Source organism: Rhagoletis pomonella, unplaced genomic scaffold, assembly GCF_013731165.1.
Source record: "Rhagoletis pomonella isolate Grant_MI unplaced genomic scaffold, Rhpom_1.0 Rhpom_scaffold_00002, whole genome shotgun sequence".
Classification (NCBI taxonomy): Eukaryota; Metazoa; Arthropoda; class Insecta; order Diptera; family Tephritidae; genus Rhagoletis; species Rhagoletis pomonella.
In genome coordinates this window covers 1860981-1888559 of record NW_023458556.1, presented here as the reverse complement: position 1 = coordinate 1888559, position 27579 = coordinate 1860981, and the positions used below count along the sequence as shown (strand labels likewise).

Genomic DNA, 27579 nt, shown 5'->3' with positions numbered 1-27579 from the left:
TGTTCATTCCTGGAAAATAATAATTTATTTTTCATATCCACTTATTTAGCTCGCTATAAGCACAAATTTTTCAAACCAGTCGCAGAAGAAAGTATTGAAAATGAATTACAGAAATTAAATCGAAAAACGCTGATGATGTTACAGGTTCCCTAAATTCTGAAACAGCCAATGAAATTAGAATGAAGAATTCTTTTTAAAATGATGCTTAAGAAAAACCTGACACATCTGGTTTGGCTTGTAAGCGGTGTTTAAGCAACGATCTCGCCATCATGCTAGATTCTTCAACTGAAGATGAAAGTCAAGAGGATGCATCCGACATTTTCAGCCCCGATGCAATTCTCATTACTTTTTATTAAATATAATGTACCAATTTTTAAATTACAGTACTAAATAAAATAAACATTATTAAAAATTACTAACTTTTCAATTTTTTTATTTACATAAATAACTTCATTTACAAATACAAATACAAGTTAATGCCTTTTCAAATTTTAACTTGTCCTCTGTAGAAAAAATTTAGATCAAAATAAAAAAAAAAACATAAAAATAGTCATTTTTTATTAATTTCGAAAAAAGTCTTTTCAAACATCCCTTTACTGACACCCATATAGAAGTATCTCATTTGACTTGTTATTCAACTTGTTAATTAAATTTCTTTAGAACAGGTGGCAACCCTCTTCAAAAATGATCATTCTATGTTCAGATTCTTCATCAGCACCGCGAAATACCTCTATACAGGTATTTTAAAGTCCATTAAATAGGTTCAGCTAGTGAACCCGCGTGGCGTTAAGACGCCCAAAATTGAATTTCAAAGTCTTAATATTCCAAATGTAAGTCAGAGTTATAAGCGATTCGAGTGCCACATTTCATCTAAATCCGTGCAACCGCTTCCAAGTGAAAAGAGGTCTGGCATAGTGTGGGGTTTTAATTTCATTAAATTTCAAATCACCCTATGTGCCCCGATAAAGAAGTTCTTAATTATAAAAATAAAAGTTTATCGCGCATTTACAGGCTAAGGGGTTTAAGTTGGGGGTTTAAACCCACAACACCCCCCTTGTGGCCGGGCCTGATATGTCCGTATTCTGGCGATGAAGTGCTTCCTGTGCCTTCACCAACGCTACCAATCTACCCATTTATCAACCCTTTTCTCCGCTCCTCACCTTGATTTGCCCTTTTTGCCTTTTTATGCACTGCCATTTCATTCATCCATCCACCCCCACTCGCTCTTTCATTCACTCACAATCAGCCATTTACATATACATACATACATACCTCCTCTCATTGCAGAAACAATTTTTAAATAGAATTTTTAAGTTTGCCCGCACAAAAGTAACGCTTTGTAGCGCATAATTTGCACTTTGTAAATTTACGTAGTGCAGCAGGATCGTGAAAGCGGCTTTTCAGTCAAGCTCGGAACACTTTGACGACTGCAACTTCACGACGTAACGACAGCGACATCATTTTGTCGACAAATGTCGCCTTGAAGCCAGCTTCTTAAACATTTTGAAGACCTCAGCGACATAGCAAACAGCTGATTTTAAAGTTTGACATTTTGGTATATTTATTTCACAAATTGTGTATTTTTATTTAAGTAAATAAGAAAAACATGAACAATCAAGAAATTGTGATTAATTTTGCGACAATTTAATGTTGCAGCACTACATCTACTCATTGTCGCCGGCAAAATTAGAAATAGATTTAATTTGGCGACGTCGACAATTGCAGTCCTGCAGCCAAGATGTCGTGCTGTCGTCAAAATAATTGTGTCCGTAAGAACGTGTGTATTTAAAATTTGAGAGATGCTGCTTATCGCTTGTTGTCGTCAAAGTGTTCCGAGCTTCAGTCATTCGCTGGGCGTGCTGAGCAGTGTTCCAATGTTTTTGTGGGCCTGCGCTTGTGTGTAGCTGTGACTTGTCCTTTGTGCAGTTGTGCAGAGAGTTATGTACACACTAATTTAGTGCGGAGCGCTTTCGTGCAGCCGAAGCATTTTTATGCATTTCATGCATCGGTCTGTGAATGCGCGCTCTGGTCCCAGCAACAAAACACGATTACCACAGAAATTAAAATGGCATCGAATTAGGCGATGGGAATCGCTTACCCTTTCGCTTCAAGAAGGCGTTATTCTAACATGGGCGTATGGCATTGGCCGTAAGCCATTACCCACAGCATTACCTTCGAATGAAGGGAGAACGCATTGATAAAACGAATCCAGAGGAGCGTATAACGAATGCCTTACAGAGAAACTAATGAAGAATGCCTGGATAAGTACATACTTAAATATGTATATTAAATTGAAAGCCGAAAATGCAGATTGTCTTAAAAGATTCAAATTTTTATAAATCAGTTTTTATACATACATGTGTATATATGAATTTAGATCTTAGTTAAAAATCGGTAGGTTCATAGATACATATTTAATGAAACTTGAAATTGTACTTCCTCACTCATGTACAGCACTTCATTGACTGAGTCCAACTTTGCTGTAAATTAAGCAAAGCAAAACATGATTTTTATGCGATAGAATTTTCCACAGAAAGTAACGGCAGTAAAGAATTTTTGGGTATTCATTAAATTTTTCAGCTGACTACCAGTGTTGCCAGTTTAGCCGTTTTCCGGCTAGATTTAGCCGGTGGTGGCAGAAAACAGCCGGACAAAATTCTGTTTAGCCGGCAGCCGATTTGTTATCCCTTTCGCAGTAAAAAATTAGCCGTTTTTAGCGGATTTTTTTATTTGCCTTGTTTTTTTAAAATTCAAATATATATGTTTCCATTTTTGATTATTTCGGAGAAAGCCATTACCAGCAGCTTAAAGTATAACCTTTATCATTAAAAATGCCGTTGAGTTTGTTAAAATATCTTTATTCTCGTCGATGAATCGTATTTTGAACGTTTCAGTTATATATACTTTTCAGAGCCCACCATGAAATTCTGAGTTAAGATTCGAGTTCAGCGAACCGAAAACCTGCGGAAAATTTTGTAAAGGTTTCTGTTTCTGAGATTTGGCCAAATTGTGTCGGCCTGCGTAGTTCGTAAAAATTTTTTTTTTCGACCTGTGAATAATTTGTGAAACCGAAATTCAATTTCCATGTCTTTTCTTTTAAGTGCCAACAACAGAAACCCCATGAATCAGCTATTTCTCAAATTCTGTGTACGAAATGTGTTTTCTGCGTTCCCGTACTTCTGGACATTTTTCCATTTTTGAGAGCAATTTTTTCGCTTACTCTCCAATTACCGGATCCGTTGAATTGTCTGTGCTGAAGCCGCGGACCACTGCTACCGGCTTTATCGATATAAGTTAATGGCTTTTTTTTCGAAATAATGCTGCCCCGTTTTCTTCTACTCTTTCTGAAAATATGGCCCTCTGGCTAAGCAAAAGTCTAATACTTTCTACTAATATAGCCATTTTTCAGAACGAAAAGTACCCTACTGCAAATGTTACAATATAAGTAGGCAAAATTTTTCAATAGTAAATAAAACACCATAAGTTTGTAGTTTATCTCTTCTTTTATATTAAAGTAAAACACACATGACTTGTGATGTAAAGCCTAGCTCCATATAACCCTTTTTAACCAAAAATAGTTTTTTGAATTTACTAGTCTTTCTACTTGTGATTTATTTAAATAAAACATGCAAAAATTTCAGCCGTTTTTAGCCAATTTAGCCGGTTGGTGCAAAAAGTTCTAGCAAGACTGCTGAGTGCGGTAAAGCATTCTACTTTGCATTCCCCGTAATGAATCAAAGCAGCGAAATTTATAAATTATTGTAGAAAATTCTACTATGCATTACCGGCAATGCCCAAAAAAAAGCGAAACAATTAGAAGGCATTACAAGGCAATGCGTTCTAGAACACTTTACCACTAAAAGCGATTACCGATTTTTTGCTGGGCTGTTCGTGTGTGCGTGTTGGGCGTGCATGTATTAGTGAACATAATGTGAAATGCAAAAGTGACACTTGAAAAGCTGTCACTGAGTGTTGCAATTTTCCGCGCACTCGCATTCTCGAGCCCCTCATCAAACAGAAGACAGCAGAAGGCCCCACAACATACAGAAGGCCTCCTCATGCCTCATGTCGCAAGCCGCCAGCCGCCAGCTGCCAGCTGCTTGCCGTCTGCCACATAGTATGTGCAACTTGTAGCCCATTTACAGCGCAACTTACATTTATGTACACACAACTGCTGCCTGCAATGAGCACTTATCCTCTGGCTCAAGTGGCTTCCACATATACAGTAAATGTAGCGCTCTACTCAAATGCCATTGTGAAATTCAATTATGAATATTTCAGCTTAAAAGAAAGAGAGTGTTTAAATCTCATTCGCTGTACTCGAAACATTTCAAATGCTTCTAACAGTATGTATGTACATATATAAAAAGAATAAAGCAAGAGTGTCCTTTGGGTACCCGGCATTGCTTTATTTTTCACTGTTCGCCTCAGAAATGGCACTGATGGGAAAAGGGAAAACCATAGATTGAAATGGGGATCGCTATTTGTCACATTCTATGAGCAAATCTGCTTCACTTTTTGAAACAAATGCACTTACATTTTACCGCAATCAAACAAAGTTTGTGACACTCGGATCTGCTTGTCTCTTTGCACTGGCCAATCGAAAAGGAGGCCAACTGAAGTTGGTCCAGTTGTCACTTTGTTAGGGCCGCTGTCACCTCTTGCAGGCAAGCAATTTGCTCGTTGTGCCAGACATGCCTTCTGCAAGGATGCGGTAATTGCAGTTAACTTCTTCTCTTTGTCTGAGCTGAGTGGCCCATTTCTTTGCTGCAGCAGCTGTATACAGATGTTCAAGACTATTCAGTCGCATCTAAATGGAAACATATGTACGAGTATAAGACTGGGATTGCGTTTGTCATAGCAATGAGCAATAAGAAATGTGATAGAAAATCCATTAATGATAGCTACACAACAAAAGTACAAACTGAATCGTAAAGCCTATTTGCACAAAAAGTTGCAGTTAAATATACGGATGTGTGTAAAAAGGCATCTAATAAACTATTTTTAAACTTAACTATGCCAACCGATGTTACAAAGAATTTCAATGGTCTTCAGAAAAAAGGGATAAGCATATTTGCAATTTACCGTTATAATGCTAAACAAAAAGGGGGTCCACTTAGACAAGTATCCCTAACGAAAAAACTGAACCCTCTTAATACGAAATGTGGCAAATGAAAGCTAACAAAATTCTCCACCACTTTTGGATATGCCTGATAGCTTCTGATAATTATTCATTCCAGATTTTTATTTTTTTGATGCAAAATTGAAAACACAATTAAAATTTTAGCCACAAGAAATATTTTTCATTATTGCTGTTGCTAGAAAAAGTACTTTGCTGTTGCTGAGCTGCATACTCTTTTAATAAATTTTGATAGAAGAAAATTTCTTATCCATTTCTTATGCGTCATTTTATACGAATTTTTAGTTTTTCATGAAAGCTGCAGACGGGTCTTTAACAGGGGGGAAAAATAACAAATTCTGGTTTAATTTTTTTCGTTTGTGTAAATCTGTTATAATGAAGAAAGTCTATGCATAAGAAAAAAAGGAATGAATAAGAGCAGGAAATAATGTTACTCATACGCCATGGCAGCTTTCATTTGCTGTATTTCATTTAAAGTTAAATTGTCTCGTAGGATATACGTGATTAAGTGCAACCACTATTTTTTTAAGCAGAATAACGGTAATATGAAAATATCTCGAAGACTTATCCACATAAAAAAATTAACTTGGAATCAACGATCGATGTGTTGCCTGTAATGGTCTGTGTCCACCGAGCTTTACGTTCGGCTTCAGAAAGAACTCCATAAATAAGATGTTTTACAAAAGTGTCTTAACTGCATTTCAAAATGATGTTATTGGCATAAATTATTTTACAAGAAAATGTTGAGCGATAGTGGGGTGAAATTGTATAGTCTGAAAATAATTTGTAAAGACAGTTCCTAGGGCAAGTTAGTTTGTTTAGCTTTTAGTCGAAGAAACAATAATTTCAGTATAAAATGCGAATATTTTCCACCAAGCAAAATATTATATCGATGGCTTATATTCAATACCCTCTGTCTGCAATTTTCACGAAAATTACTTTGTGATGTTGGAACCCATCTGGGACTTATCGGTCATTAACTGATGTTGATTGTGACTTTACAATTTAATAATAAATTTTTCTGTAAAGCGCTATACAAGGACAGCGCCAATATCACCGATGACAGTTAAGTCTTAGGTGGATTTTTATATTAGAATTTTTTCAAAAAGTGCAATATAAGCCCTCGATATCAATTAGTTAGCTCATAAATTAGGTATATCAAACCAAGCCCAAATTACAAACCCTGTCTTTAATAAACGCTGGGTAATCGTACTGCTATTAATAAGTGGTTCGAGCTTAAATACTTTAATCTTAGTCTTGCCAACCAACCCTGCGCAGTCACAAACAATGTGCTCCGATCATATTGGGCCTTCTACATAAAGAAGAATTTTCTTTCAGTTACTTAGTTGCATAAAAAATTTAGCCAGCTATTTTAATTTTCAGCTATCTGAATGCTGCTGATACTTCAACAAAAATATGTAGCGGAGTCCAGAGACATCCCCACAGCCGCGGTTTAAACAGTTTTTATTGATACTAAATATGACTGAGAGTAAAGCCAACCATTAAACTGTAGGGCCATGCTTTCTATTAACCTAGAGTTTAATCCCCATGACCTTTATTAAGAGATTTGGCGGGATGCGAATTTCAACTAAGTCTCTTATCAAGGGAAATTCCAAGGTACTAGACTTCGTCGGCTTTCTGCCAAAAGTGGAAGGAGATATGATACGGCTTCTCACTTTGGGAAATCTATATGTCAGCGAAATAGGGTTAATCGATCTTGAATCTTGGAAATGCACTTAAGGAAAGTGTTTCAGAGTATCACAGTTGTTTTTACTATAGTGGACATCCTCTCGCCTTAGGTTCTGGTATCAATTATATGAAAATTTTTCAACGAAATACAATAGTTGAATGAATTTAAATATAGACTGCAATTCAAGCTCGTATATATGTTGAAGGTTAATTAAATTGACTGTAGATAGAATATAAGTGTGCGCCAATCGGGCTGAGAGCAACCAGCCGTGACGTCGACCAAACCAGAATGAGACAGCAAGACGAACTCGATAAAAAAAAGAGGAAGCATCGAACACAAGGCAGTATGGCCAAGTTTTGAATTTGAAAAAGCACCAAATTGTTATTGGTGTATTTTATGAACCTGATATGCATACATAATTTTATTGTATGGATGCCGATTCAAATTAATAAAAATCAATGTTTCTTGCATGACGGTCAATTTCTTCTGGCATGACTGATGGTGCTGCGACATATTTTGTTGTCGGTTATGATTGGCACTGTGCCATGATTTTGTTTAAATTTTTGAAAAGTTGCTTACCACACTTACGATTGCTATAAATTTTGCTTCCGTTTATTTAAGATCTCCAAATTTGGTGCCTTCAAAATAAAACCAAAAGCACCAAAAACGCACCAAGCACCAAACTCAAAAATTTTCGCGTTGAGAATACCCACTAAATTTGATGCGAAGAGCAAAAAATTGGCAACAGTTAATGTAAACAAAAGTATTGTGTGACATCAGCGAATGGGTGGATGCTGTCAAATCAACGAAGAGAGGGTTAGCGGTCCGCGAATGGTGTCACCTTCACTTTCTGCATCGTGCTTACAAGGGCGTCTCCTTCTCGTTATCTTTTTCCTCTATTAAATAATTGTATGTTACGCATGAACAAAATTTACTTTTATATGGTAGAAAATGCGCAACACCCTCCACAAAGAAATTCTAAAACATCAACGATAATTTTTAGCGACTTGAAACCTGCACTTTATTGCACTAAAATTGAGTGGACTACAAAACTGCATACTCAAAGGTTTTCTAGGAAATCCCGTTAAAATTTCGAAATAGAAATTTTGAGGAACATTTTTTAAGTTTAATTAGTTTTTGTGAATTTTGTGCAAGCTTCGAAATATTAATTTATGTGTTGTCTGATATGGATCGATCCATATTTTAAAGGAAAATTATTAATTTAAATGGCTGTCAACTGTATTCTTCTTACTTTCGACTGTGTTAATTGTTTTTTCCCAAATAATTAGTCAAGGAGTTCCCAATCGTGGAAGTCTCAAAATCTGTTTCAATTGTAAAAGAAATCCCTGCGAAATTGTATTTATTCCCTATGCCGTATGAGATTTTAATTAAAATGTAAATGAAAGAAATTAATAAATTATAATTTTTGTACTGAAATCGTTATTGAATTCTGTTTCCAAATACTGATGACATGGAAGTTATATTTTTTTAGACCCAAGAGTCCTTCCGGGTGATACCAGCCGACTTCTATAGAACCACTGGGCGGACTACCCCTTCAATACTGCGATCTATCTTGGATACTTCGTCTACGCTCAAAATACCTCATTCTCGGCATTCTAGCCTATCTTCTATCTTTTTCGTATAGGTTCAGAATAATTTCTAGTTGGGAAGATATTCCTCCCTGACATGTTTCTAAGAAAAATATCCAGCTTTAAAGTTTACCTCATCCACATTGCACTTTACGTGTCCATAGGTCCGTATGTGAGTGCGGGTATGCTCCTATTACCATAAATATGTTTACTTTCAGCTGCATTTTTCCGACGAATGCAATCCTTGCGAACCGATTTATGAATGAATGCTCACTAAATCACACAAACACACACACATGTATTCGCTGATATATAGCAGCTGCACAGCTCATTCGCTTTCACACGCGGATTTTCCTTTTTTCAAGCTACATACCACACAAGCGAGCATAAAGGTGCATTTGCTTGTTGTAGCACAAAGACTGAATTTAAATAAATACTTACGAGTTTATTTGCAGCACTTTTTTTTTTTAAATTTACAAAGGGTAGGTGCATATATATATGTAGATGTGTTTGTTTCTCATTCGTTTGCATGTGCCGTTCGTCCAATACTTTTACAGTTTTGTTCAATGGGCCGTCGTTTGTTCTGTCCGCCTGTTCAGCTGTTCAGCTGTTCGTCCACCGCTTGTCACATTGTGTCGGAAATAATGACAGTAATTTTTAAAATACATGTGCACATACATACATAAATACAAAGGTATAAGTATGTATTGTTGTTATTTGTACTTAGTACATTTATTGCTTTATACATTGTTAATCAACTCACTGAGCTTTGGTCTTTCCGTTGCAGAAGGGCTAGTAGGAACGAGAGGTTTGACATTTTAATAAAATTGTAGTTAAAAAAAAAAACTAAAAACTGGCTTTTATTACAAAATGAACTAAAAAGTAAAAAATAATTTATAGAAATACAGGGTTCGTTTAAGAGGAATAGGAAGTTCCCTAACTTGGTTTAACTAAACTTTTAAAGCCAACCTAAGATAGGATTAAAGTAATTGACAATAAAATTAATTTTACCGGAATTGTTTTGAATTATTCGTTTTCTGTTTAGTAATATTGCGTGTTGTAAATAGTAGGACTATAAAATCTAAGAAGCACCAAACGTTTTGTTTTCCCGCAAAATTAATTTTATTGTCAATTACTTTAATCCTATTTTAGGTTGGTTTTAAAAGTTTAGCTAAACCAAGTTAGCGAACTTCCTATTCCTCTTAAACGAATTTTGGAATTCTATAAATTATTTTTTACTTTTTAGTTTACATTGTAATAAAAGCGAGATTTTAGTTTTTTAAACTATAATTTTATTTTCATCTTTTTAGGCCTAAATTCAATTGATTTTAAAACTATTATAACAAATAAATAGAATAACACGCGAGAGCAGTCTTTGGAATTTTCATTCATTCATGCTGTCATTAGGTATGAAACCAGGCTCACAATTATTACATGGTTACTAGATTCCAAGCAAATAAAGGCGAAGTAAAGAGCGGCTCGTCTTTCAGAAAAGCTGCTGCCCATTTTATGGGGTTTGTAGTTTTGGTTAGGCCGGAATGAATGGAGATTAGATCGCACACTATCAAATAGGCCTGCTGTCATCACATATGCTGTTAACGATCTCTTCAGATGTCAAAAAGCATCCCCGGGTGGTGAGATATTTGCAAGGCCTTGAGGGAGTGTTTTGCAAAGTGTGCGTAATCTTCCTTTACTTAAAGCCGGGCAATGACATAAAACATGCAGTAAATTTTTTTTTATGTTTTATGTTCTTGCAATGCGGCAACGTTCGGGTGTATCCGCCTCTATTTTTTTCCCCAAGAGAGTCCTTTTTTAACTTAAGAGCAAGGCCGAAATTTTGTTCAAAGATTTATCGCATTGCCCATTTGTGAGGCTAAAACTTGCGGGGCTGTCTGCTTCACAGAAAAAAAGGAGACTCGTTTCCTCTTTTCCAATTTATTTACCATTCAATTCGGGGTGAACTCGTTCTAACTCATGGCAGGTGGCGAAGTGGGTTGGGAAGCGGTTCAGTTCGTGAATGGGTCTTAACAGGAATCGGATATGCAAGACAACTTTCATGGCTGAGGCAGTTACGCTCGGGCGCAGGTTGCTAGAAGTCACAGCTTTGTCGACGAATGATACTTGGGAATATTCCTCACTTTCAAGTATTCTCTTAATTATTGAGACCAAAAAAAAAGAGTCATGAAAGGCTTACTGGCCCAAAGTCACTTGATTTAGTATGAGAATTTCCAACTGAATTTGGTTTAAATGCCATTTTTGTCTCCCTCCGCTGCATTGTAATATAGCAGAATTTCAGACATTAAGAAAATCGTTGCACGATTAATTCTAAAATAAGTTATGGTTAGACCGGTTAAATAGCAGCTGGCCCAGGAGAGTTATACGGCTTGACCCCACTTAAGATAAAATTTTGTAATTATCCTAAAACGAATAATCACTTAAGAAATAATGTCATAACCAATCAGAAAATAAACTAATTCCAGCAGTTGTATGATCTAAATGGCAATATAATCACGACTTCGTGCAGCATATGGATTGTCATGCTTTTGTCCTTTCACTGCACAGTCGATATTTAAAAGAAATGAAGTCCAGTTTTTGTATTCCTCTCACTCAACTAAATTTCTTTTTTAATGACCTTTTCCTGTAAACCCCAGTAGTTCTGCGTTTTCAAAATAGTTTGGCAGCCATGTCTATGTCGATGTCGGCGCAGGTCGGCTTTGTTTCTGCTGAGTGAACCTTTTTGTAGCATTTAAAGTTAATTATTTTAATTGTAAGTTGTACAATGAAATAGAAATAGGGACAGCGGCAGCAGCGAGGTAGTGGCGGGTTGCCGCGCACTCTGATGGAAGTACATTTGTAGGCTGTCACGAGCAATTATGCCGGTTGCACGAAACTGAAATGGACAAAGCATTTCTTGGCAGAGCCCCATTGAGGGAAAAACTAAACTAAATTCAACAATGCACACAAAGAAAAGGGATAGGATCGCAATTTTCTTTGTTTCTTTGATTTCTTAACTACTTGATTTCGTTCCTTACTTGTAAGATTGGAGGGCTACTGCGACTCTCGATTGCGTGGTACAGTTAAACTTTAAGATTCTTCCAGTTCATAACACTTTGCCGAATGACTTTAAGGCAGGATATAGAAAGCGGTGTATATTTCATGGACTACTTTGTTTTATTCTGCTTCGTGCAGTACGTTAAATTTATCAGTTTTCATCGCAATGTTGTCTCGAAAACACCGTCGAAGAATCGTTTCCGCAAATCATAAAACCGCAAAAGCCCACAAAGTTGCCAAGTCGGCGGGCAATTGAGTGTTGCAAGAACGCCTCGTAAAAAGCACAACATTCACGGCGCACAAACTCGCGTGCAATCAACGATGTGTGTGTGTGTGTGAAACCCATTTGGTAACTGCCATCATCATTGGGCCAAAAAGATAAAAAGGCGAATGGTGCAACAAAAAGCCGATGGAGAAGGAGCCTTCCGCCTGCCGCGACACACCCATCTGGCAGGCGGACGGACGTAATGAGTGACTGGCAAATCGCCTGCCAACGAAGACTATGTTCACTCGGATCCAGTGTATATGTGTGTGTGTGTGTGTGTATGCGTGTGTTCGAAAGTTCTCACCCCATACAATAACACAGAGCTGAATTGAAACGATGGAGGGTGGAAGGGAGGAAGGGAGGGAGGGCCGGACCAAGAAGAGGGAAAATACTCATCAACTCTGCGAGTTTGTTGCATTCCCTTTATACTTTCTTTGTGCCACACAAAAGTAAATGAAAAAATGCAAAAACAAATAAAATGCCGGGAATTTGTTGCATTTTTGTGCTCCTTACTGCGCCGGCATTCTACGTCGTCCTGGAGTTCGACTCGATATGCCTGTTACCGCCTAGCATTGGCAAGCCATACACAGACATTACATACATACATACATACCTAAGCTCATACGTGCGCCGTGTATTTTTGGTTGCAGATAAGGAGGATGCACTGCAATATTCAGGACAATGGACTGCCGCTGTTGCTGTCTAAGCGCATTCCAGAAATGAAAAACTTGCAGCGGCAACACATATGTATGCAACAACAAGTACAAACAAATATGTAAGAAGAATAAAATGCGGTGAACACAGAGCCTCGACGCTTGGGACGATTGTAATGAGTAGAGGTGGAGGCGCGGCGCAGAAAATTGTTCGTGCCAAGAATTACATGGTACAAATTCCACGAAAAATCATGATAAACTAACATAAGTTGGCTTTTTTACTACATGCAGACGTCGCCAGAAAGTGGAAAACTGAAAGGCAGAAAAAAAAACTCGAAAAGCCCAGATAAATAGGCAATACGAAAGCAAGCGGAAGCGGTTGGGTGAGTCGCTGAGCTGGGCTTACTTGGCCTGTGGTTGTTTTCGGCAAATTGCTCTGCTCGGTTGTGACTCCGCCAGTGCTGGTAGTAGTCGGATGGGTCGACATCCTTGCCTACGACATTCGATGCTTTCGCCTGCCGAGTTGCATCTCTTGTTATGCCTGCTTACATAAGTGAGTCTGAGTGTGTGTGTGTGTGTGTGTGTGTGTGTGTCAGTTTGAGTGGCGTAAAAAACTATTTGCGGCATGTAGACATATTTTTTCGGCATTCGACACAATTCATTTTAAATGCCGAAAAGCAAAAAGCAGCGTTGAACTGTCTCCAAAAATAAGAGGCTCTGTGCGTGTGTATGCGTGTGTGTGTAAAGCAGTTTCCTATTCCGAAACGAGCTGGTTTAGGGATCTGGCACATAGCAATGCCGAAAATGCCTTTTACACGAAACTAAATTACGGGAAGAATGGGAGAATAGTGACAGCTGGCCCCTGAAAATTTTATTTAATGCCACTTTTGCTTTTAAAGCTGAGCAGTTTTTTGTTTTGTTTTGAATACAAATCCATACATACACACATAAGCATTTTCGCTCTTAAAAACTGGCCAACTTATTTTTGGCGTTACATTTGAGGTAAATATTTTACGTCGGAGTTAGGGCCAGAGAGTTTGATTTTGCCCAATAATCGAATAATATAAAAATTTTTTAATTTGCTTTTATAAAACTGGCGGCGCAAGCGGGCGTAGATTCAAGTAGAATATACTTTATAATTATGTAAATGGGTTAATCCGTGTCAAATTGACCAATGGTTGGAATCGATCATTTCTGATTTGGCTGGATTTTGGTCAGAACCTTTTTTATAATATTTATAACGAAATTCTGCTAATGGAAAATAATAAAACTTTGGTTTTCAAAAGTTATGCCAAGTTCTAAATTTCACAATTTCCGCGATTCTCTGTTGTTTTAAGATCAGTTAGGGGGAATGGAAGCCAAAATTTAGCCAAAAACTTGCATACGTTTTTTCTTTTAAATTTTTTTAAATTAAGTACTGGATTATATATTTATTTTTTATTTTTTTTATATATATTTATCTATAACCCCTGAGACCAGCACGAAATTTGTGACTTTAATAATTTTTGGGGTATTCAAAAAATCAAATTGCAAAATCCAGGAAATTGTAAAATATTGAATCTTTGGAAAAACATCAAAAATTTCCGATTGGCCCAAATGTAATAATTATAATAATAATAGATTGGCGTTTAAACATAGAAATACACTCGGAGGTTGCCATTGCCTGCCGAGGGTCGACCGCTGTTAAGAAAAAACCGTTTTGCGATGTTGCTTTGACCAGGGCTTGCACCCAGGCCCTGCTTACCACTACACCACAGCGGCCGTTAAACAATTATAAAGTAGAATAATTATTAAGTATATGAAATTCTTCCGATACATTCCCCGACCGATGGCCGTTTGTACGACGCGAGTTTTGCAGGACACACTCGGCTGGGCTATTGGCGCCGTAATCAATGCGTTGTTTGTTATTCTTGTTGTTGGGCCGTAAAACGGATGTTAATGTTTTGTAATTTAAGCTGAAATTACAAGTTGTTTATTAGTTTTACATTTCAGTTGCTGGTTGCCTGGCATCGCTGTTGGCAACGCCGCATTGACGCCTGGCAACAATCGGAAGGAGTTGTTTATTTTATAGAGATGGAAGTGTTGACTCCGCGATTTTCATACTGAAGTAAGTTGAAAATTCTTCATGGCTTAGAGCGAACCCAAATACGCACAAAATGGCAATTTTACATTTAATGGAAACTCATTAAAACTTTTACGTAGAAGTGTTAATTGAAAGAAAGCGATTGGGGAAGCCAAGAATCCGTTATAAACAAAATTAGATATAAATATACTCGACAAAATGAGGCAAAGTGTTTTGGGTTTTTATTTTAATAGCAGCAATTGCAATTATTGCTCTACGTTTAAGGAAAGTTTGAATGAAATGAATTTATTCTGTAGAGGTTTTTTTGCAGATTTAAGGAAGTTTAAATTTTTGTCTTACAAGTTATAATAAATTACTATTTTCAAATTATTATTTATTGAATTCTTATGCCGAATTTCCACTAGGCATTGAAATGACAAAAAATGTATGCTATTTAAAAAAATGCCATGTGGAAATGAACTTAATGTCTATTTTTTAATGTAATGACACGATTATTTTTTAATGCCCGACTTTGTCATTTGTCATTTTTGCCATTAAATGCCTAGTGGAAATCCAGCATTAGATTTGATTGACTTCCTTTTGTCAATTTATAGTAGATGCAAACATTTTGGTTATAAAAGAGGTTTTCCGATGCAAAGCTTCAAAATGTGGCAAATTTTTATATGTAAATTCTAGCAATTTAAGCTTTGGTAAATTATTTAATATTCCATTTGATAAGTGTTTATATAAAGGTAGTAATCGAACGAAATAATTCCTAGTTGCTAAAGCAACAAAGCTGAATACAACACTGAGTAATGAGCAGCACGCTTAAACTCTCCCAAATTGTATTATACAAAATGCTGAGTAAACATTGTCTCAGCTGAAAAGATTTCTTTTTTTTCACTTTATGTAGATAAAACTGAAAACTGCAGGACTAGGTGCAAAAGGGAAATAGATCTGGCATTTAGCAGCGCGGATGAAATATTTAAGTTACTTTCAACTCCCCATCTGCAAAAAATACCAGCCCAAGCACCATTTATTTAGTTAAATATACACATTAAGTACATTGACTGATATCTTTTCGCTTAAATTTTACGAAAATATTTTTGTTAAATCATCTTCGCGCAACACAGCACATAACACTCACACATACACACATACATACATACATACATACATGCATATGTACTTATTTCGTGATAACTTTCGTCCTCCGCCATCGCTGAAATATGCTCGACTCCTCCACTTGGCAAACTAAAATATTTTTGATTACTTTTATGCAAAATGTTGCTGCATGAAATTGGAATTTGAATTTTAGTTTGCCATTTTTTTCCGTTATTTATGCATTGAATTCACTCAGCGCGCTTGTTGCAACATTAACCGAGTATGTAAGCGTATGCACGCACGTGTATGGCTGGCATGCTTTCCTCGGTCGCAGCCACAATATTTTTTCCGAGCGATTTTCAATTGTGCGCTGAATAATTTTGATTGCAAGCGCAGATAATGAGACGCCACCGCCGCCAACTCATTACAACAATGCATTTGGCTGACAACAGTTGGCCAATGCTGGCGGTGCGGTGGGCGGAGCAAACTGCTCAACACTTCACCTACTTTCTGCGCGGAAAACGTGCCAGCGCAACGTCATTGTCTTCGCTTCCGCCAGGACGAGTAGTTTTCGTTTGGATTTGGAACAATGAACTGCCTTGTTCCAGCAGAACCTGCATGTACATACATACATATGTATGTATGTATGTATGGCTGGGTGTGAGTTAGTTGTTTCTTACTATCGACGCTGCTGCTGCTTTTTCTTACTTTTGTGCCATTATTCGCCTTGGTCTTTTATTCATTTATGCTCGCTCACTTTGCAAAAATAATAGAATTGATGAAGTACAGGAAGTTAGATTCTACGCTCCCCCAAAAAGCCCCCCTCCCATCCGTCCACCTTTGCTTTTTCGGCAGAGAGTGGAGTTCAGTTAAGTTGTGTACTTGAGGAGCAGCACCGACAGCGACAACATTTTGAACAGTTACTTTGTTATAGTTTCAATGTTCTTCATTTGCTTCATTTCACTATTCCTTTTCACAGTTCCTTTGCTGTAATCGCACCTCCCCACTGAACACTTTCTGAACTAAATACTTCTTTCGCTTTGTTATTCACTACTTTGCTACTTTCTAGCTTTTGTTCGCCCATTTGTATTGTTGCTGTTGTTGTAATAGAACACTTCAGTTACAATAAGCCAAAGCGGGTGCAGGACGGACAGGGGAGAGGCTGTTTGTAGCAACCGCACAGTGACGGCGCATGGTTTTGGAAAATTTTGTAAAAACCGTTGCCGAGGAAGGCGGCGGGAAATCACAAAAACACGTTGAAGAAGGGAGAATATGGAAAGAAATATGCTGGCTAGAGAAACAATGGAAGCGCCTCGCGTGCCGCTGTAGCTGCTAGCGAACGGCAGGTAATCAGTAGCTGCAGCGGCGGCACAAGCAACGAGCATGGCGCCGAGCAGCGCTGCAGCGGGCCATGACGACGGTAGTGGGGCGGGCAACAGGAAGTAAGTGAGTTTGCGACATAAATAGGTTTTGTTCTGATTGAAAGGAACTCAAAGCGGTGGAGAAGACTGCTTCAGTCGATTGTTTTTTTTGTTGGTTTTGGTTTGCAGGCGGTTTGAATTGTACTTGTTGTCCCGTAAACAAAGTATTCGTTATTATTGTTGTTTTCTATATTATTATTTAAAATTTTGTTTTCTTTCCTTCTTCTCCTTTAGTTATTTTCAATCGCCATGGGTGTTCCGAAAAGCATTTTACTTGGGTGTGAGTGTCTTTTTTTCGTTGTAACGTGGCGCGCTGCAGCGACGGGAGGCGGGTAAAATCGTTCCTGTGAGTGGCGCAAATAGATTGGCATACTTTCAGGCCATTTTGCCACTAATACTAAACAGTAAACAAATGGGTCACAGTGGGGGCCACGGTGATCATGCAAATCTCAGGGGGACCGTACTCTTCCCGTTTCCGCGTATGTACAATGTACATACATACATATGTATAGCACATCTTTCGCATATCGAACATTAAATGTTAAATGGTGGCCAGAGTTGTTCGAACTTTTTCAGAAAAAAAAGCTAAACGGGCAAAAAATACGAACGATAAACCGCCAAACTAAAATAGCAACACATAATTTGTCTTTGTTTTTACCTAACACTAAAATCTATTAAACATTTTAAAACTATTTACCATTGTAGTTAATATTTTGAGCAAAAATAAAAAGCTAAAAATGCTAAATAATTTCCAGAAAAGACTAAGAAAAATGCTAGAAGCTAAACAGGATTTTTTTCCGGCTAAACCCAAATAAAAAAGCGAAATCTAACTGCAAAAGAACTAAAATGGCAACACTGGTGGGTGGTGGCCCATAGTAGAGTGCATTTCGGGCTGCCGCAAGTGTGTCACTCATACGCCCCGTCCTACGCAAAGCCAGCGCCAATTCGTTTTACCTCCGAATTGTGAAATAAATGCGACGGAGATTATTATCTTCGAAATGGGTTATGGCCAACACAGAAATATAAGCTCGAAATTATGTGATAAAGCCGCCGCTAGAATCCGAAATGAACCAAAGCACTGCGAGAAAGCAACGCACACACGAACACTCGCTTACTGAGCAGAGTTTTTTGAGTTAGTCACTCCTATATTGACGCCGGCTAGACTAGTCAAAGCCATTGCTTTAAAACCCATTAATTTTTATTTCAATAATTTACAGCGGCCACGTTGCGGGACTGCAATGTACGCGTCGTACTAAATCCTTATACATAAATAAAATGAAAGAATTCAGAAATAACAATGCGTGCAGTAAAATGAAATGAAATGGCCAGTAATGCACTGAGGTTAATTTTAAAACCAAACAGAGTGACGTGTCCGCTGAGGGGCGACGGTAAGTTTTCCGTAAATTCCCCATAAGCACTACCATCTAGTTAAGCTTTTATATTAATATATTAATTATTTACATGCTAAGAAGGACTATCTCTACATATTTTCGATGAATTCATTTGTCATTGAGGTCTCACCTAGGCAAAAAAAAAAAATCGTAGTGTTTCCAAATATTTTACGATCCAATGGCTCGACAGGAATTGAAACACTGCTTTATTAATTAAGCGGAAAATGTTGTCATAATGAAACGAAAGTTCCTTACTTATGTGCTTTCCTTTATTTTAGCTAGCTGTATAAATTTTATTATTAAATAAAGGTTTTTATAGCGATCAATTAAGATCGAAGTTAATTCAGGCGGTGCCCACAAAGCATAGCAATGGTTTCAAAGTAGCCCTCGGTGCGAACTCAGTTGGACACCACTGATGTACACTATCGTTTGACTATCCATAGTTTGAGGAAGGAGCAAAAGCGTCCAATCAAATTTTGAAAATCGACGCTTATTAAATTTGCGTTAGCCTTTGGTACCTACCAGAAATTAGTGGACCTCAAGACAACATATGGAAACTACCGAGGGTAGTGATTTCTGTGATTTTTTAATTGTTGGGCTGGAGAAGAGGTTATACATCAAAAACATCGATCAGTAACAAGAATAGCAACTATATGGCAGCCGCGCTTTAAAAAGCATGGATCCCAATTCAACCACAACCAGCAGCTGCCAGGAGCTGTAGTGGACTATAAACTATAGGGCTGCAGCTGAAGATCCTTCAGTGACACCTTCAGTTAGCGCCCAAAGTTCAAAATTTTTCTATTTCATTCATACGCGGGTTGAAAGTAGTAAGAAAAGTCCAGAATGTCACTTCGTCAATATTACGAAAATAGTACCATCGCTATAAATGCAGATCCACTTTTATTTTAGAAGGTAATAGATAGCTTTTTGTGAATTGAATATAGATTTTGATAAACAAAGTATTTTATAGCTCTCGGCAGAAAATATAAGTCCTTTGAAAGAACGCCCGCTGAAATACAAATAATCAAGTTACTAGTTTATAATTTAAATGTCATTTAATCTTGTATCATTTAAAATAAGGCTTACCAATATGGGAAAATAACTATACCTGGAATATGCAAACGGTGGAAAATTTTTAAGAAATATACTTGTAATTCAAAAGGAAGTTATCGCAAACTAACGATGGTCTATGGAGTGTTTTGTAAAAAAACTATCGCACACTATCTATGGTTCCGACTGGTAGCGATTGTTTCAGACCGCCAATCAATCAAGAATTTTTTTCAGATATATTTTTTAGATCAGAAAGGAGTCACAGGAACGTAACAATTAAATCTCGATTTTAGAACAAAAAAAAAAGTTAAATAAATGACGAATAGCCAGTTCCACGAAAGCGATTAAAGGGAAAAAGAATTTTTTATTTCAATTTAATAGAAAAGTTAGCAAGAGGGAAAAAATAACTGTTGACATAAGTAAAACCCGCAGTAAATTAATCGAACAATATTAATTTTCCAACCAGAGATCATATTAAGTAATAGATTTTAATATCGATTAACAAGGGGAAGATTGTTAAGCTCACCTTCCCTTTATGTATCTATATTCAAAAAGGCCTTAACCGACACTTTTTTTTCAAAACTGCGTTTTTCACAGATTTTGGTAGGATGTATTAAAATAAACCTTTAATCAAGATTTTAAAGTGTTAGCACCCAAAACAATGGAGTTACATGCCACTTTTTAAGAAGCCATACCTGTTTTTGCTACCCTTTTTGATGTTTTTTTGCTTCGCCTGTAAAATAAAAATCTGTTGGTTAGGGTCTTTGTGAATTAAGGTAGCGAAATGTATTTACAGTTCTCATTAAATTGACTTCAATTTTATTTTTCAACATAAAATTTCGCCACATGTATTTATGTATATATGTATGTACACGCCCAAATGTATGCTTGCATATTTATGTACCTGTGCACATTCGCTTCATTAGCAACCCTGCAGAAAACCGAACTGGTTCAGAACCAGCGCCGAGCTAAGTAGCTTGATGTCCTGTTTGGGGAAGTGACAATTGCCCCCCTCTGCAGAACTTTTGAACTCGTTCTGAGCTGGTTCCGTTTTGGACAGATCTGGGACAATACGTTTTTTTGTGAGAAAAAATTTCGATTATTCGATTTTTTATATGTTCTCATTTTTTGTTTTATTTTACAGATTGCATTTTATTATTTTTATTTTTATTTTAATGTTTTCTATTTATTTAAATTTATTTAATTGTAAATTACAACTATCTCCGCCGGGATATGAACTCGCGACCGACGATATTAGGGTCGGAGGTCTTCCCGCGGAGCTATTTTCGTATTGTTCGAGAAGTGAGAATTTGTGCATTTTACTTCTCCGCTTTCACACGCTAAATGTGAGAAACTTTGAGAACGGCGCAAGGAGCTTGCTGCAAGTTCCAATTGTCCCGTTCTGCAGCCGTTTTGCACTAGTTCAGAGATAGTTCTGAAATTTATAGGGCGGAACTAGCGCTTAGCCAGACGCTCTCTAAATTTGTCTGCAGGGAACATACACCACGGCGATTCATACATATGTGTTGGTTATCATGGTGGCGGCGAAAACAGTAATAATAACTGTCTTTTTTCTGTACAACTGAACTTTTTTTCCATGTCGCTTTCGTTCTGCTCCCTTTTCCAAACCAAAGGAGTTGGAGCGCACAGTTGTGGCATGAAATGTTCCATGCTCGGCAGTACAATGCATTCACCGAAACTCCAGCAACCGAAGTGGCACCACTGCAGCAGCGCCCAGTATAACCAGCAACATAAAAAATAGTAGCAACAACAATGCAGCTGTCGTACATACATATGTACATACATATGAGGACATGAGAATGTGGGAAAAATAGCATTTTATTGTGTCAGTTGCTTGCGATAGCAAATAAATTGCACTATTTTATTTGCATTCATAGCTGCAGTGCTGCTGCAAAGACCATTGCCCGCCTACACGCCACATTCATGCAAGCGATGCGCGGAGCCAACTAATGCCACTTTAGCGTCTGTGTTTGTGTGCGTGTGTGTGTGTGTGTGTGTGTGAATTTGTTATTGCGACTGTTTGTGGCAAATGCCATCGGCTAAAGCGAAATCTAATCGACGACATGTTTGTGTGTGTGCACACATACATACATCCGCGCTCATACGAATCCACAGCAGTTTTTCAGATCGTAGATTGTGTGTGTGTGTGGGTGTACCTTTATTTTGTGCCCGCCGGTGGAACGCGAACGCGACGGAAGCGGTTTTACCAAACTACCCATACATACATACATATGTATATACATACATACAAACATATGAGGGAGTAAATGGACGAGGGCTCGCTAGCCGCTAGCTCACTAACTCACTCACTCGAAAGCCACTTGATTCGCTTTTAATCTACTTTGCAATTATTTAAATTTCGTGTGCGTGTGTGCGCATACTTTTATTGCTATTTCTATTTCTATTTCTATTTCTATTTACATTTCCATTTCAATTTTCATTTGTGCTGCGCTCGTGTGAGTTGTTGTTGGTATTCCATTTTGTTTCTTTTTTTTTACTTGCATTAGCATTTTCATTTTATTTTTATTCGACTGCAAACAAATAACAATGTCGACCAAGTATAGCACACACACCTACACACACCTACGCACACACATCGATTGCTGAGCCAGCTGCTCCTGCCTCTGTGACGCTTCCACATCGACATTTTGTTTACTGGCATGTTTATGCCACCGGCAGCGCCACCCACCATTCGAGAGGTAATGAGAAGGCTGCCACCCCCTAGGCTAATCCGATGCGCGTCCGCCCGCCAAACGGCTGTTTGTTGGCGCTTCGGCGAGCATATTTCGTAACAAATGCGATTTTCGCGCTGTTTTTCGCGCTCGAGCTGGCGAGGGCCGCGCCGTTGGTGGCAACTTGTACGCCAGCCACTATGCTAGCTGACGAGTGAGTGCCGCATGCCGCATGCCGCATTTTTTAACACTTGTGAGTGCTCCAAGTGCCGGAATTATGCACTTTTATAGTGATGATTTGGCGTTTTTACGCCGCATAAAAATGTACATAAACTTTTTCATTGTCTAAATGGCTTTCAAATGCTTTTTCCGCCGCTAAGCTGCAAAGTGCAGGCAATTTATTATGTATGTATGTATATGGTGTTGGAGAATTTGCATTTTTTTGTTTTATTTCGCGCAGAGATTAGTGACTTTCCAGTTAGCGAAAGCTTTATTTGGCAATTCGTTTATATTGAAATCGGAAAATAAATTTCATTGCGTCTACCCGTGCTTGGCAGCGAGTGTTAGCGCAGCAAATTTGCGAATTAATATTTTGACCAAAAAGGTGACACAAAATTATCAGCACTAGCACTATACACACACGCATATAAGTGATATTTGCCTTAATTTTCGATAGAAGTTGCTTGAGTATTAAATGTGCTGTATGCAGTACAGTATGGCCCGGTTAATTTACACCCCCATTCAATTGTTTTGAGCGAAAGCGAGCTCCATTTAGTTTGTACCCTAGATAGTCGAAATTGCATAAAAACTAAATTAAACGGGCGGTACTGCACTAGTAAAACTCAATTGGCTAGGTCATATTTTTTTCCTATATTTGAGAGGATATTGAAATTCTAACTCCAATCCGAATTCTTCTCATTTTAAGTAATTTAATTTCATTTCGCATTTTACTTCAAGGTGGCTGTGTGCTGGTATATATAATTTTACACTTCGTGGTCTCTATAACTTTGGGTGTTGAACAATATTCTTGTACGACCCAAAAGGAATGGGTCAGGTAGTAACTGCAGCCAAATTGTGTAGAAATGTAATAAGAGCACGAACTGCCCTCGACGACCGAAGATTATTTGGGATGATGCCAACACCCATCCTGGACTGGGAAATGAACACAGGAAATCGAGTACTCTGCACTTTTGTGAGAGAATGGTAAGGCCCACTCACTGGTTTGCTGGAAGCCGCGAAGACGAACAACATATGAATGTGTTTATATCTATACAATATCAGTCAGGGGCAAAGGTCAAAAAATAAAATCATTTAAATATACATACTTTGTGCTACGAGTACTTTTATACGTTCTTTAAGTAAAATATAAGAATCAGTTAAAAATCATTGGAAAATATTTCAGTAAATAGGGTTGCCATCTATCTTGAATATAAAAACTCCGGTAATTCAAAACGAAGCATATCTGAATATGCTTTTATTATGTTTTACATTTGTACATACATATATTTCATTTATTTACTTGAAACCAAAAAAAAAAACAAAAATATGTTTTGAAAAATTGGCATTTTCAACATTTTATGATGCCAAATACAGGAGATAGGGTGGTCGAGAAGGTTTGATAAAATATCAAAATAGTTCCTCTAAAATTTAGGGCCGATTTCATACTCGAATAGGAGCAAACCAGGGCTAGTGTTTACAAAGTTTAAGTAACATAGGCACTTACATAGTCTCACATAGCCCTTGAAGACATTTTTTCAAAACCAGATCTTTTGTAATTAAATTATTCTTCTTTCTTTCTAAGATATATTTTTTACACTGCTTTCAGAAGTATGTATGTATTTCTGGACGATTGGTTGTTAGTTGAATGGTACGCTTTGAGTGGGTTTGCGACAGTTCAGCCATCCATTGACTTTAAGGTGTCCCGGCCTCAATTATTTTATTTAGGAATAAATAATTGTCTTTTACATTTAGAAAAATGGGGCACACATAGTGCGTATGTACATACAAACGTAGCATTTTTACGTACTGATTTTGCTTCCAGATCCTAGAACACTTTACCAAGGCCCGCGGCGACATGAAACTTATCGTAGGATTTCCTTTTAAATCAACTTAAAATGCGATCCGTGTTTTTCTAAGGCCATCAAATGCTCAAAAATAAAATGTTTTAAGTAATAAAAAAAATAAAGCAACAAATATTTTTGAAAATGATAATTTGTAAAAGTTTTTTAGTTTAGAATTTTTCATTTATTCTTTTGTTTTGTTTGTGTATTGTATTGTAAACGGAAGCGACTACGCTTCTATGAATGTGGGGATGTTGGATCTGGTTGAGGGCTACAAGGTGTACGAGTGTGTGTGTGTGTACGTGTGGGGATAGTGGTGATCAACAAATGGTTTTTAGACGCAGACAAGAGGAAGAAGTGAAGGGTTTCTTGGTAACTTTTTTTCAATGTTTGTTAACTTTAACATCCTGTCTTTTAATTTTACTTTTTTTTTACTTTTGTTTTGATGCTTTAACTTCAAGTATTTCTATGAATTATTTTTATTTTTTTTAATTGTAGGGAAACTCGTTTGGGGTTTGGGCTGTGGCAAATACATATAGGGGCTTTGGGTTCATTTGGTAGCACATTTTTCATTTCTCTGTTGTATGGCATTTTAGAACAAAAGTATTTTGCTTTTCCTGTTTTGTATTGTTTTTCAAACTTTTCTTTTTAATTAGTTATTAAATATTTGATAGATATAAATAGAAATATATATGTATATATATATATATATAAATATAGTATTGTTGTACGGTCACTTTGCTGTAAAAAATGTACCCTGAAGAAAAACCAACAAAAAAAAAAATAACTTTAAGGGTATTTTGTTTTGGTTATTTGATAAAAAGCACAAAACTTAAGTCAAAGTGTAAAAGTAAATTTATTTGTGTGAATAATAAAATCGAAATTTTCGGTTTAAAGAAAGAGCCTTTTACTTTAAAGAATATTGTAAGTTTCTACTTTTATACAAAAAAGATACGGATTTTAATTACATAACATAAAATTGAAAATAATCATCGAGTTGGACGACGTGAGTTGAAATTGAATTTTCGTGAACTTTTTTGTTGTTGTAATTTAAAAATATGTACATATCAGGCGTAGTTAATAGTTTGCTGCATATCGAGTGTATGGTTACATAAAAATGAAATGTTAGTACATAAGAAAGTAGAACAACATTAGGCGAGCGCAAAACGGCCGAGGAGCAGCGCAAGGCTTCGCCCCAGTCTGCACTTCTCGATCACTTTGTGCCGCCAAAAAATTACAGACTGATTGGAAAAATGTGGTTAATCGATGTTAGTGATTAGTGATCATCAAATGAAAATGATATAAAACAAAAAACAAAAAAAACAAATATACAACAAAAACGTACTGAAGGAAAAATCAAGACACACTTGGAATTTAATCAACAGAATACACATAGACACGTACACATACGAGTACAACAAACAACTCTATTCGATAGCAATAGTACAATAGTTAGATAATAAATAATGGATAATACTATATAATAATCATAACAGTCATAAGAGTTATTGTGAGATAACGGCAAATCGAATTTATTTATTTATTTGCATAGTTGCATATTTAATTTACGTCTAAGAGTGAAGGCATTCGTCCGCGAATAACACACACACACATAGAGAATTAAAAGTTTTTATTTACAAGTTGCTGTTGGCAGCATTTTTGTGTTTTCGTTGTTGTGTTTCGTTTGCTTTTTGGTGTTCTATTTTGGAGAAATCAAGAGAGAAATCAAAAGAAAATTAAAAAGTTTGCTCCCATCTCTGATCTTCGTTCCATAGTATCAATACATGTATAGATATGTATATAACTTTGTATTTATGTACAAATGTATTTTTGTGTTGCGGTAAAATCGAATTTTTGTGATTTAGTGGCAAAGTCCTCTGCTCGTTTTTGCTCGTTCTGATTTCGAGATACATCGGAAAACGAAACACATTGACGAAAGAAACTATAAAATGAAATATGTGTTTTCTGTTCTTATTTTGTCGGGTTTCAGTTGCCCGTATGAGTCCTGATCGAGTTATCGATTTCTCTGAGATTCGCAATTGTCAACTTACCAAGGCGTGAATGAACTCCAGAAGAGACTTTTCGCACGAATTTTCATAAATCACATTTCACATTTGGAGTATGTATTTGTTGGTTATTCATTCAATATTTCGTTGAGGGTGGTTTTATTTCAATTATTGCGTTCACACATCATTGGTGGTTTTGTAAAGTGTTTTGGTTTAAATTATTTTTTTGTTTTTTTGGATTTTAAAATATACGGTATTGCATTTGTGCCAAGCAGCCGTAAAGCGACAAAGGGTACACAGACATGTATACAATAAAAAAGATAGGACAAAAATTGAAAGTAAAAAGAGATAAATAGATAAAATAGAGATATATTTAGAACTTAATTTTTTTTTGGCTTTTAAGATTTTATTTTCTTTTATTTTTTTTTTGTTAATATTTTAATATTATTGTAGAGCTATTATGCATTCCCTGCATAGTCTGCTGGCGAAAGCCAAGTGTAGTGCCGATGCACTCATCACCAACAAAAACTTTCAAAAACTTAAATATTTGCAAGCAAACCAACACAAACGAAATGAAACGGAAAACTTTCCATCACAAAGAACTTCAACAAAAATCAAACAGAAAAGTTACATTCGACAATTACATATAAGGACTATTACGGACTGTCGCACTGGCACACAATGACTTCTCAATCGGCGGTCGGTAGTTCCTTTGGCCCTAGGATGCCGCAAGCACTTGTCAATCGGGGCAGGATTTCTCAATGCTCAGCTTATTATTTATTGGTTAGTATTTGGTTAATAGTTTTAGTGGGGAAATATCTCATTCTTAAATACCAAGTATTCGCTTAGAAATCAACATTGAACGCAAATTGAAGAACTCAAAACTTGGACACGCACATTGAAAGAATGAAATCGAACGAAATTTGAAAAACAAAAATAAAAATAAAAATGAAAAGGAAAAACAGCAATGTGAATTTATCGGGGCTGGTAAATGTGAAAGCAAAATCGATAACAGAAATATGTTTTAGTTACATTTCAAAGCTGTTAAAACGAAAATCCAAAATAACTGTGTCTTTTATTTTTGTGTGTTTGATTTGTCGACACTTACGCTGGCAGCTCAACAATAGATATGGTTTTTTTTTATGATTTGTTGAAAACTAATCGCTGGCTTAAAGAGTGCGATATATTTTAATTTATTTGTTCTTTTGAAAAAAAAAAAACAAAAAACAATACTATCCGCGTTATTTACGATCGTACTTAAATACTTATTTAGCTTACAGGTAAATATATATGTATGCATGTGTTACATTTATATTCGGATTAGATGAAAACGAAACATAAATAAATAACAACAACAAAAAAGTACACTCTTTCGAGAGGCGTAGCAGAATAAATGCTCTGCCG

General features: G+C 36.7%; 1 protein-coding gene across 1 annotated transcript in view; it reads right to left on the bottom strand.

Annotated features, from left to right (window-relative positions):
- LOC118732411 (teneurin-a) overlaps positions 1-27579 on the bottom strand; it is a 108014-nt gene that overhangs the window by 56945 nt on the left and 23490 nt on the right. Inside the window, exon 2 of the mRNA XM_036461545.1 lies at positions 26221-26247. Within this exon, the coding sequence (XP_036317438.1) occupies positions 26221-26247 (27 nt within the window). The remainder of the gene's footprint in view (positions 1-26220; positions 26248-27579) is intronic.